We start from the raw sequence: 13,170 nt of genomic DNA, 5'->3' as shown, positions 1-13,170 counted from the left end.
CATACATGTATATTTCTTTTTTTAAATGGGACCCATATAACTTCTTTTGACTATGGATTCATAAGCAACAATGGTCAATAAAAATATTTTGCACAACTATTTTTCAGTCTTCATTGCTATGCTCAAATCTCCCCTTTAAACTAAAAAAAACATCAACAATTTAAAACCTTAACAATTCTATTAGTAAGACTTGCATTAACACTTCAATATAGAACCATTTTACATGTAACAAGAGCTTGGACTTTGGGTAGTTGTGTCAAACAGCAATATGAGTAGGCATGTCTATTTCATTGTTGGCCATTCAGCCATGGCTCTCTGAAATCAACACGATTTTTCTGGCTTTTGAGCCAAGACTACGCATTTTTTGTTGTATATTTCGCTTGAAACAGCGTCATTCGTTACTTGTTTTGACACAAGAAATAGATAGCTACATGTACGTACTTCTGAAAGTCCAAGGTCTTGTAAAAATGGTTCTAATATTGGAAGACTGAGCTATAACCCAAAAGCATTCTAATTTCTCTATGTTTCAGTGATACAAACGCAAAATATAACTAGCACAGAGCAAAATAAAAAAAAATTATAAAAATGATATAATAACAATTTTAATTCATAAATAAAGTACACAATGATAATTCGCAAAAATAAGAAATAGTCAATAGATTAGAATTTTTTTAAAAGATATAAAATTATATCACAGACAGGAAAATCAAGAAGTGTGTATACACTGTAGGTTTGTTTGTCTGTCTGTCATGTATATATGATGGAGATATATCACAGAATGTTTCTTGGTCTATCTTGGATCTTTTGGTCCCTTAAATCACAGCTTTTTGTATGTGACAGCCTCTGGTGAATCTGATCTCATGAGACGTCCTGGTTGGTGGATCAAATCCACTATGAAGCATCGAGGTGGGAATTTCTGGGCTCCGGGCTAGGGAGAAAAAGTTATGAAAATTATTTGTAATAGGAGAAATAGAGAATTATTGTAAAATACCTACTGTCAAATCATTGAGAATTAACAAAAAAATATTCTAATTAGTTTGCTAGGTTCACTTATAATTAGAAAATAAGTAATATGGTGTCGATACAATTCACCATTCATGGTTGATGAACTCATGAAATTAGAGCCAAAAAAACATTAACAAAAATAAATCCCCTGTGAATATCAATTGATGATTTTGCAAATTGCTATGCTACTTTATTAGAATTGTATTCCAATGAAAAAAAAATTGTCAAGTCTCTTACCTGTTCAGGTGTCTCAGGTAACATGACCTCATTCCAAGCACGGTTGTATTCTCCTCTAGTCAGAGTACAGGGTACAGCAATTCTGTCCGCAAGAGCCTGTGATTCAAAATACACCGATAAAGAATGATAACAGAATCTTATATTCTTGTTACCGTATCTAATAATATCCAGTTTACAAAAATTCAAGTAGTCACTGCTGCAGTAGTGTAAAACTAATGCATTATTTTGTGTGAATTTTGGCATTTTAAAGACTGGTAGAAATGTTTTAGTTCATAGAGTAAAGAATTAGGGTGCATTTTTATAGCACATAAAAATGACTTTGCATAGAAGTTGAATTGTAACAACTATACAGAAATACAATTTCATACCTTGAATAGCAAAGCTCTGTGTATGTGAATTCCAGCCTTGATTTTACCAATGGGAACCACATTTGATTTCAATTCAAATTTAACTTGACTAAGAGGAAGTTCCCAGCTAAAGTTTGGCAGTTGTCCTTTCTCAATGCAGCCTCCCATCTTGTCAGCTACAAATCTAAAACACAAATACAAGAACAAGCCATAATACTTTATGTAATAAAAAAAAACCCAATTTAGCAAATGAGCAGCCATATATATAACTTTTCTCCACAACAGTTATGTTTTACACAGTGAGCCGACTTGTCTAGTGACTTTTTTTAGAACGTTTGGATTTTTTTACTTCTTGTGCCTCACTTACTGTAATCAGACTTTGACTCATCAGCTGTACATGTTGAAAAATCTTTTTTTAAAGTTTCACTGATTTTGACTTATGAAGACAGAGCTTTGAATAGTTTAGTTTACCTCTTGGAAGTTTAACTTACTCAGATTATCAAAGCCAGAAACCTTAAACTTGATATAACAAGGTGCTCCTTACCCTAATTCATGAGTTTACTGATCATGACTTACTGAGCCAGGGCTTTGACTTGTTCGGTGGCTGTAGCTAGCTGTAAGATCCTCTCAGTCACTTCCTCTATGTACTTCACTAGATTGGAGTCGGTCGGGGGATTGAAGGGCTGGTTCTCCGAGTTGGCCAGAGCTTCAGCCTCCTTTTGGAGCTGAGCCTGTAACTCTTCTTCTTTCTGTTTTTCTTCTTTCTCTTTCTGTTTAGATTTTCTACCGTATGGAAAACAACAAAAAATCTTAATTGACATATACCGGTTATCGTTTTTGAAGTCACCGATCTGAAATATTTAAAAGTTTAGACATTTCTCTTTTCTACTTGCATTCCAGTGAGTTTCTCTGAAACAGAACAATCATTATCTAACATGCAGTACCTACATGCACATCATGCTTACATGCTCTCAGCAAATTTATCTTCATGCAAAATATTGAGTTATCTGAGATCTAAAATTACTATAATTATTCATTAAGAAAACATACTTAACTTTTCACTGATAGCAAAATCTTTATAGCATACAAAACATACTACCAGGGTAATTAAATGTGCAACTTAATATAAAACAGCGACTACATTTACTCATACAGTCAAGTACATTTATAAAGTAATGCTTTCAACGAAGATAGGGTATTTTTTTTAAATATCCTATTTTATAAACATAAAAATACAAATAATATGATAATAAAAAATAAATAAATATGAAATATAATCAGGACATATGAACAAAATTGTCCTTTTTTAAAAGGTTGAATTATATATATATAATCTAATTAAGGCATCATTAAATTCTATCTTTTTATTAATAGATACATGTTCTTGTTGCATGGGAAATATACAGGTATAATAATATCAGACGGGACTTTTATCTTCTTGCCAGACAAGTCAAGTTATCAAATCTAGCATTCTATTAATTAAAATGCACATACAAAGTACATGTGAATCTAAATATTTCATGGAAGTATTGAACATAAAAACTTTATTAAGCATTATTCTAGGGGAAAATGTGCAAATGAATTCCTGAGACTTATAATTATAGTGTTAAGGAGTCATGTATAGAAGTTGGTTACTGCTTATGGTGACCCAACTCCATGCAATGACAGAAATATACAGTGAAACCTTAAATGAATGAAAGCTCCATTACAAATTTTACAGCAAGAACTTGAGAGATGTGCAGTATCAAACAGAATTGTTGAAAATCACAGAAACAGTTTTTACTTTAAGGTACCAGAGATATTTTTTTGATGCATACTCGATACATATAAACACCACAGAAATTTCTACATGTAATACCTGAGTATGCATTATCAACAGCTTTTTGTCACTATTTAGGGTCTCACTGTATTTCAGACTTATTAAGCATGTTGACTAGGGCTATGATAAAATTACATCAACATATATACTTTAATACACTGGGTTTTTTTTTTTTTAGCATATCAACCAAAACTGCAAATACTTATATATAAACTAACTAAATAAAAATAGAAATAAATTTAATCAAGCTGCTATTAAGTTGCCAGAAAATCAACATGCTTTTCTGTACATATATAACCATAAATGCAACCCATAAGGAGATAAAAAAGACAATCTAAGCTTCTAACAAGCCATGACTACACCCAGTTACCATGGTGACACGTAATTGTGTCTGGATAACTGACCTATCGTCATCAGGAATCATGGAGGCACGTCTGCGACCCCTAGAAACAAATAGGTCTCGCACATTCAACTACTGTGTACAAATATGCATGTCAAAAACTAAAATCGCAATTAAACAACAACTTTGTCTAACATCTAAGAGATCTTTCACTAATTACAGCATGAGAAAAAAATAATATTAAAGATAAAGCAGAGATTTGATAACACAACAGTTTACAAAGAGAGCCAAAAAACAAAAATGAAAATGTCTAGCTATGAAATAGGAATAATTTAAATAATTGTTCTGATATACTTTAAATACAGTATTTGATGAATTCATGCATCATGCAAAAATGTACACATCTCCAAACATTTGTCTGGTTTTTTTTCATAATGCTATGTTGTTTCATTCTTGAAGAAAATATAATTTTCAAATACACTTTTTATGTCTATCTGTTTTTTTTTCTTTTGGGGGGGGGGGGGGGGTGATTATCTGTGAAATTAGCAAAATTACAGTGAACTTTTGGCAGCTTGCAATATTTCTCACAACACATACATATAACAATACATGTATCTAAACCTCATTATCTTGAACTCAGTGGAACCTGAAAAAAACTTTAAGATATCTAATGATTTGCAATATGATTACACAGTGGTTGCCCCAGGACCTCAAACTCACTTCAAAATATCTGTGGTATTCAGGATATCATAATGTTTGTAATTTCAGAGTTCAAACTATCTACACTTACAAAAATTTGAATAATTCTGAAGAGAAATGATAATCTAATAGTAAAACTAGGGCACAATAATTACATATCAAAATAAATCATGGCAACTTAATCAAAACACATTTCTTTGATGTGCTTCATTCTGTAGGTGAAATTTAAATACATACCGGTATACATGAAATGTTTTGTACATGTATATATATTCTTTTTAGAAATAATTAATTTGATAGCAACACCATGGTTAATTACAGAATATAAGATCATGGACATTTAATTAAATGCCAGATATCACATGATATCTAAAGATATCCCACACATTATAACCTCTACCAATTGATATCCACTCACAACAAATTTCAAAATACATGTATATAGATAAATGATAATCAGACTGAAAAGCAGCTCTGTAATATAGTGTGAAGGAGATTTGTAAGACAATATCAAGAATCCTTCTAACATAGATATCCATGTATGTAATACATGTGGTATATATAATATATAAAAAAAAATTTGGTGTTTTAGTGCAGATTACATGCAAACCAGTGAACAAGAAGAAGATATCCACACAAAGAAGATTAATTTTTGTGTTGTAGGTGAATTTTGTTTTGTCCTCAGAGATATCAACAAAGAGTTGACAGCCAGCCCATGATAAATAAACAACACAATTAATCCAAAGACTCACAATAAAGAGTAGACTTTGCATGCATGTTTTATAGTGAGTGTTATTTGTTAAGAATAAAAGACAATTTTTAAAAGTTTTTTCCCTCTAATAGACAAACTTTTCAGTTCTGTAAGTTATGTCTAAAGTACGTTGAACATTGTTTTTCACAGAAATCTGCTATAGAAACGTTTCTACAAAAATTAGCTCGGTGATACCAATAATTTTTTTTTTGCCATGTAAATAAAAGTAAAAAATCCTAAAGAAAAAAAATCAAACATCCAATTAATTTTTCATGCTAAACTCTCTCTAACAAAAACACTTTAATATTTGTCACGTAAATAAATCATGCATAAAACTTCTATCAAACTCTTTGTGAAGATTAACAAAAAAAACTTCCGTCCCAAGACAAAGGAACTCCTCAGTACTTACGGTGACGTAGGACTAAAGAGGTAAAAAACACAGGAAGGTTTCAATGTGAACATCGTGCAGATCAGTATAAAATCATAAGTGTTCATGAGAACTAGGATCAAGTCAATTCTATGGGTCGTAAAAACTTATTGGGAGATTGACGTATTTTAATAACAAAATATTGGTTAGAAAATTAAAAGAATAAAGGGAGAAAAAAAAATAAATGAACAAATTAAAAATGTGAGGAGGAATTGTGACGTTGCTGTGAAAAGGTTAGGATATGTGATGTCAATTTTACTACCCAGTCTACTGAAGGTAATGATGTGCATTAATAAGTCATTTTTTAAAATTACTGTTAGAGTGACATATTCCATGATTCAATTCATAAGCGAACTAAAACCTAGCAACCCAAAAAATTTAACTTCCCTAGAAACTTGAAAGTGTCTGTGATTTAAAGTCAATTAAATTTTTAAAAAAATGTGAAATGTTCTCAACATTATGAACATATTGAGATCGGAGATGGACATACCCTTTTCCTTCCCTGCCGGTCCGAGAGGATTTCCCAGACACATTTGTTTTGGAGTTATCTTTGGCCTCGAGCTCTGGGTTAGAGGCAGACTGGGTGGCCACAGGACTGTAAAATAGATGAACATTTAGTACATCCATCAGAATTTTAAAAAAAATCTAACTGGTACATAAAATTCAATAACAGAAAGCTGTGAAAATAAGATTCTCTCGAAATGAATGAGATGAGCTTTTCCAACAAAGATACAATGAGATTTGAAACCCATTTAATCAAAATTGGCTTTGAAGTCACATACTCTGCCTTGGCAACGATGAAGAGAATGGGTCTTTTGTCATTAAGTTCTTGCTTGCAGTAATCTTCGATTGACATAAATTTGGTGTTGGGGCGGATTTGTCCTGCATCATAAAAGCCATCTTCTATCAGGTTGGTGGAGCCTGCAAAATACATTTGGAAGTTAAGTTTTACATTGTGAAAACATAAAGAAATAATGTACCAGTAGTTATTTTGGTAATTTTTAGGATGTAATTTGTAACTCCTGCTCTAACAGCAAAAAACCTTATTTGCTTGCACTTTGGCAAACTTTCATAAGTACGAATTAAGCAAAGAAAAAAAAAATTCATATTGCATTAAAGTCACACTTTAGCTTAAGCATATCATAAATATCATTCAATGATGAAATGATACGTACTTAGTTGTCCAGTCAAGGAATATTTTGCTGACAAGTTAGCATCCAACAATCTCTCCAAAGCAACCTCAGCAAAGGGATTCTTTCTGGTTCCAGACACCTGAATTTCTTGCAGGAGATCCATTCCTCTGTTAAAGAAAAGTTATTATCAATGCAAAGTATTATATATTCTAAACTATATGAATATACATGTACTAAGAAGAAAAGTATTAGTAATGTTTCAATTCTGGTTCCATACTAGAGAAGGTGGTGAGATAGCTAAAATTGAACATTGCTATAATACAATTTATTCTTCAAAAACTGTACAATGCTAAAAATTTCATTCACTGGATTTGTTTTAAATGCCTACCCTAGTTTGCAGATCTCAATAGCAGTTGGTTCATCTACAGCACAAACAGCCAATGCCCATGCTGCATTACGTCTGACCTCATCATTCCCAGAATGCAACAGCATCACCAAATTCTCGATGCCTCCTGCATTTCGGAACTATAGAGCAATCATAAATTGATCAAAAAATAGAAATATTGAATCAAATTTTGAAAACTTCTGTACTGCATAGCTAGTAAATGTGATAGCTATAGAAAAACATACGTCTGATCTAGAATCTGCATCACAAACAAAAGCAGCAACTGCCAGAGATGACTTGGCTTGTACTCTTGTATTTCTGTGGGTTTAATAAGAAAAACATAAAAAGTGGAATTTTAATACTACATTGTATTTATACACTTTTGAAAGGAACATGTATCAGTATTCACAGACCATCAAAAGAAACTTATAAATAGAATTTTATATGAAATACAAACAAGGTTCTTTATGGCTCTCAAAATTTCCCCCAAATAAATTTCTTCTTAACTAAGTTGTACATGAATTCAAACTTCACCATTTGACATCGAGGGCAATATTGATGAAAATTTTCAGATATACATTAGTACAACTTACTGTGATTTCAGGGGCTCCAGAAGGGCAGTGACCACTCCTTTGCCCTGGGCCTCTGAGCGCAGCCCTTCCTCTGTGGCCATGTTGGTCAGTACACAACAAGTATTGGCCACAGCTTCATCCCGAGAATCCGCCAACAAGTGGATTAAGGTTTCAACTCCATTCAGATTGCTCACCTCTCTGCAAAGATCAAGCATAAAAATTGTCAACAAGTTCTTCCTGAGTAATTAAAAATTAGAGCAAGCATGTGTTCAGGATTATGCTTTCTCAAAACATTACCGGTAATCTTAAATTTTACCCTTTTTAGTCTATGTATTTGTCTTACAATAAATAGTACCCGGTAATCATGCAAACATCATTTTTTTAAATTACAGCAAAAACTTACTGGCAGTTAGTGGAGTTCCCAGCAGTGAGGTTGGCCAGTGCTAGTGTTGCTGCTTCCTTCACATCTCCATTATCAGAGTTGCACAGCTTAATCAGGGGCTGTAGGCCTTCTGTTGAAATTTCAAAGTGAATAATTGTAAATTGTATCTGGTTGTGCTTCTAAAATCAACAATTTTCATAAAAATCAAACAACAACTCAGCGTTTTACAAACCACATGGGACCCCTCTGCCCCTTGACTTACCCCACTCCCTGATGGAGTCTTTACTGAGTAGGTTCTCCGACATGACCCCTAGGGCTTGGGCTGCTGCGGTCTGTACATCGTTGGACTCGTGACTCAGGAGGTGGATCAACATCTTCTCTGCTTCCTGCTCGTGCAGAATCTTTCTGTTTTCAGCTACAAAAAATTATTTTTGCTACAGCTAGAATTCACTTTCATCTTGAAATCACTCTTTAATAAATCAGTGCATGTTTGTCCACAAATAACTAAGAATTTAAAACCAAATTTAACAATGCAGTTTTACCCATTATTTTAAAAGAAAAAGAAAAGAATATGTACCACTTTTAGCTGATCTGGCGATGGCTTTTGCAGCACACATTTTGACGTCGGGGAGGGTGGGGATGATGGCCTCTCCCGGGGGTGGCTCTTCTTTCTCAGACTCATCCTTCTTACCTGAGGAATATATTTGAAAACAAAATTGAATTGGGCAGGCATATGTGTATCTTTTATGTTAATTAAAGCAGATCTCTTTAATTATTTAATTTCTTTATAATTTCAAACTTATGGATTAATTTCAGAGGATTAAATTTTAAAAGGAATTTGAAAGAGCATATGTTACTGATCATGCAAACATTATGATAATCAAAAATCATTCATGAAAAACACCATAAAATGTGTACAGGCACACATGCAGCAACAATATCAAATAAAATCAATGCATGCAAGTGAGTTTTCAAGTTATTTTTTAAAATAAGTTTCATACAGAAACTTACCTGAATTTGTTATTTGTGTTTAAAAACATGCAAACAACAATCACCTGACTTACTTCCCTTTGCACTCTTCTTGGCGGCCCGAGAGCCTGCCTTCTTCTCCCCCTTGCCTGTCCCAGCTTTTGGTTCCTCCTCTGGGGGGACCTGGTCTGTGATCAGGGCCACAAGACGCTTCAGTCCCCCTGTCTCTTTAATAAGCTGAATAACATATTTTTAAACACATGAATTACAAATGAACTTCCGAAACCTCAAACACAGATACCTAAAGAACCACCAGTAATTTGCAGTTATCTAGAAGTTCCTTCCACTTAATCTTTCAGTATTTTACCTTGATATCTGAAATCTTTGGTAACATTTATCTCTTTTTTTTTCTTGGACCCATGGAGTACAAGATAAAAAGTTTTAAAGGACATTGTTTTGATAAATCTGTGAATACCCATACATTTACTGATTTAAACACTACTGTGGTTTCATCAATATTCGTTGAATACCAATTTTTGTGGATTTAGATTTTAAGTTGATCCACGAAATTAAATGTTCATTGAAATGCAATTTCTATTAACATTTTGTATTGATGGGGTCATTGGCCATGAATTTACATATCCTTGAAACTGTGATTTTCACTTTAGCCACGAAAATTGATACCCCTGAATATTAATGAAACTACACTAAGTTGTACCAAATATCATCAGCTTTATTTTAACTTAAGACAAGATTACCTCTAGGCTCTCTATGTCTTCCAAGAGATTAGAGAGAACCATTACTGCCATGACATGTAGGTCATTCCATTCAGGATGAGCCACAAAGTCAATCAGCTTTGACATGGCCTCCAGCTCTCGAAGCGCAGATCTATTCTCAGCTGTAAAATAAATAATCAATCTTAAAACATTATTGTTAGTGGACAAAGTTTTATCACTATTTCTTGTTTAATCTTAGAAGTAGAAGTAAGACTTGAATCTTACAGTCCTGTGAGGCTCTGTCCAAGGCCAACAGTGACAGCTTCTGTATGATGGCAAATTCTGACTTCAGCAACTCCAGCAAAGGATTCAGTCCATCTGCATCCCGGATGGCAGCTCTGGACTGGTAATCCTAAAAGATAAGACAGTCAAATCAATACATGATCAGTGAATTCAACAGTTGGCATAACAGTTTTCCTCTCTGATACTGTATATTATAAACATTCATTTAATCTACTAAGCTTTATGAAATATGCCTGTGTGAAATGTGTTAAACTCACCCTTCCATCAACTTTCAAATCTAAACACATTTCTACTCGATAAAAAAAAATCACACTGCTAACAATTAAAATTACAAGTATCCAATCTATTCTGCTAAACATTCATGCTTTATGTATTCAATCAACATATCTGCAAATTATAAATCTATTGAACATAAAAATGAATCTGAAAACAATGTGACCTTACCAATAACAATTGAGCAAGGGCTTCAACACTGTTCTTCTGGACATCTGGATCACTGGAGCTGAGACATTTGACCAAGGCATCCACTCCCCCACTCTCAAATATTGACGCCTTGCTGCTGAATTCTGTGGCCATGTTGGACAGACCCAGGGCAGAAAACTCATGTACAACTGTGTCTTCTGGAATTCAAACACAATATTTTGATTAAAACAAAAGTTAGATATAAAAGCTTTTTATGTTCATCACAGTTTCCAAGCTATAACTTGTTTTCATTGTGCATTTAAACCTAGCTTATACATGCATCTGTAAGGATATTGATGCTATTTTAGCTTGTTTTTCTGTAACTTGAAATCTTGGAAATCCTGGTTATTAGCATTACTAACCTTCAGGTGCTAATAGCTGAATAAATGCAGGAACAGATTCCTCTCTTTTTCTCAGGAATTTTCTTACTTCAGCTGAAAAAAATATTATTCCAGTGTAGAGAAAAGTGAAACCACATTTTAAGTTGGCATTATCAATAAGCTCAAGAAGGAAAAAAAATTAAAAATTAGATATTTAAACATGCAGATAGTTCTCTATATAAACACCCACGATGAGCTGTCATGACTCCCATGGCCATGCAGGCATTTCTCCGCACTATGCGGTCTTCGCTCTGCATTAACTTTAGCAAGGCCTCTCCTGCTCCCAAGTCTAGCAACTGTTTCTTGTTTTCATCACCTGCAATAATTGAATATAAATACCTGGTATACATGTATGTCATGTTACATAATAATAAAGCTAAGAAAACAATTTTACTCATACCATATTGCAAAACAGTATTGAATGATAATGTATAATCATAAACTGAAAAACTGTGACAAGTTATACTTGATAAGTCTATTTGTGTATATATATAATCTTGCTATACCTATGAACATAAATACTTTTAGTCTATTCAAAACATTCTTAAAACCACATATGAATGAAAACCATATATCTAGCATTTTTTTTATCTAATGGATATACATTTACATACATTTGTCAACAAACTTGTAAATGGCTTCGCAGGCTTTAGACTGTACATCTTCTTCAGGACTACTTAGCATCAACACCACAGTCCCTGCCTGTCTGCTCTCCACTGCCAAGGTGTCAAACTAAAATAAAACAAAAAGGAATCAAAGAAAATCTTAAAAATCAAAGAAACAAAACATTTTAGAATTGTAAACAGTGTTGGGGTCAACGAAGGTAACAAAAGTATTTGAATGAAAGTTAGCCAACAGATGGATCGACATCCCATGAAAAGTTGAAATCCCAAAAAAAGGAGATCTGCCAAAGGGTGTTAATGAAGAAGAAGAAAAATATAATTAGATAAAGAATCCCACTTAAGAAAATATAATTAGATAAAGAATCCCACTTTAAGTAAATCAAGAGTAAGAAGAGTAAGATAAAAAAAAAATCTACTTCTTTATATAATTAAACATTTTTGGATATGAAGATATGAACATGGAGTTGACTGTAGAGATCAAAAATCTTATCCAAATTGCTCATCCTGTTACATAAATCCCCAAAACATTTTTTCTCTGCATTTATCTACAGTTTCTCATATGGAGATAAATAATATATAGATAGTTACCACATCATCCGGTGGTGGTTTCTTGTCTTCTTTAACCTTTTTGCCCATTGTGGATCTGCAGTGTGGAAATTAAGATTGCGATTAAAACATATGTAGCGTGCTCATGGTTATAAGAAGAGCAAAACAGCTTCCTTTAGTTTGATAAAAGTTGCTCCTAAGATATTATTTAATGTTAAAATTAAAGTCAGAAAACAAAATAATGTACTTTTGATTAATACATGAACTAATAAGATGTTAATTCTGATAAATATCTTCGTTTCTAAAAGAAGCAGTACATATTTTTGTTCAACATTTTATCTTTGCAGTTGTGAACGAACACGTTAAACCGTCTACTTATCAACTTAGTGCTCGTTTTCGACAATTTCGAATTATTTTAGAAGAGATTTGTATATATAACTTCAGAAAATAGTGAAAATTAACTTAAGCAATGCTACTGCACCTTTGATTTGGAGCTAAAACAGTTGTTGTATACTAATCCTTGCTGTGCTTCAATTTACATGTCCACCATTGTGCTTTTGTGTTGTTGCTAAATGACGTCACCGATTTATGTGTACTTTTCATACTGACTTGTAGCGGGAAAACGAGGACTGAGAAAAAATGTTTGATATAGACTATACTCTAGCATCTAGGCTTAGAAGTGTCTACAGTTTTGTCTATGTGCATGAGTGGTCGTTATTGTAATACATCTCATCAATTTATATATATTTTTGGTTGGTGTTTAATTGATAGATATGATAGCAGGTGCGTGCTCCGCAAGGGACTTTAAAAAAAAAAGATTTTAAGCTGAGGGTAATCGGTGTTAAAGACGCTGCAGCGTGTGTGATATTACAAGATTTTAGCTTTGCAGCATTCATAATATGTTTCTCTTGATTATTAATACTTTCAAAATCCACGAAATGTTTTGCGTGATAAAATAGAAGGAAAGAGAACTCTGTTAACCATACATGATGAGGCAGTTATGGGGAATAGTGTTGCATTTTAATTGTATGAGGACCATGTACAAGTGTTGTAATATGAATGCATATGGTATTA

The 13,170-nt window shown here is 33.1% G+C and overlaps 1 protein-coding gene across 5 annotated transcripts; it reads right to left on the bottom strand.

Moving 5' to 3' along the window:
• Positions 1 to 586: 586 nt before the first annotated feature.
• On the bottom strand, positions 587 to 12,698 carry LOC128155801 (armadillo repeat-containing protein 3-like). Of its 5 annotated transcripts, none has more exons than XM_052817662.1 (24): positions 12,578 to 12,698; positions 12,139 to 12,193; positions 11,542 to 11,659; positions 11,118 to 11,243; positions 10,910 to 10,981; positions 10,530 to 10,705; positions 10,068 to 10,194; positions 9,825 to 9,964; positions 9,153 to 9,303; positions 8,675 to 8,788; positions 8,360 to 8,512; positions 8,119 to 8,227; positions 7,737 to 7,913; positions 7,389 to 7,461; positions 7,147 to 7,283; positions 6,801 to 6,925; positions 6,408 to 6,546; positions 6,116 to 6,220; positions 5,608 to 5,619; positions 3,813 to 3,851; positions 2,166 to 2,372; positions 1,611 to 1,773; positions 1,243 to 1,338; positions 587 to 928 (listed from the first exon to the last, which is right to left on the bottom strand). In XM_052817662.1, the coding sequence occupies exons 2-24, from the start codon at positions 12,184 to 12,186 to the stop codon at positions 818 to 820; spliced, it is 2,718 nt and encodes a 905-aa protein (XP_052673622.1). In that variant the 5' UTR covers positions 12,187 to 12,193; positions 12,578 to 12,698; the 3' UTR covers positions 587 to 817. The 5 variants fall into 5 exon arrangements, with proteins under 5 accessions (XP_052673622.1, XP_052673623.1, XP_052673625.1 ...); XM_052817663.1 differs by having other exon boundaries at positions 9,162 to 9,303; XM_052817665.1 differs by lacking the exon at positions 3,813 to 3,851.
• Between the last annotated feature and the right edge of the window lie 472 nt (positions 12,699 to 13,170).

The sequence above is a fragment of the Crassostrea angulata genome, chromosome 7 (genome assembly GCF_025612915.1).
Source record: "Crassostrea angulata isolate pt1a10 chromosome 7, ASM2561291v2, whole genome shotgun sequence".
NCBI lineage: Eukaryota > Metazoa > Mollusca > Bivalvia > Ostreida > Ostreidae > Magallana > Magallana angulata.
Note: the sequence above shows the minus strand (reverse complement) of the source record. Positions and strands in the feature narration are given on the sequence as shown.

Excerpts from the sequence above, each read along its gene's own strand:
- LOC128155801 (XM_052817662.1), bottom strand. The coding sequence starts at position 12,186 with ATGGGCAAAAAGGTTAAAGAAGACAAGAAACCACCACCGGATGATGTG. Across the intron at positions 8,789-9,152 it reads TGCAAAGGGAAGTAAGTCAG|GTAAGAAGGATGAGTCTGAG; the intron begins GTGATTGTTGTT and ends TATATTCCTCAG. Across the intron at positions 1,774-2,165 it reads CAAGTCAAAGCCCTGGCTCA|ATTTGTAGCTGACAAGATGG; the intron begins GTAAGTCATGAT and ends TTTGTGTTTTAG.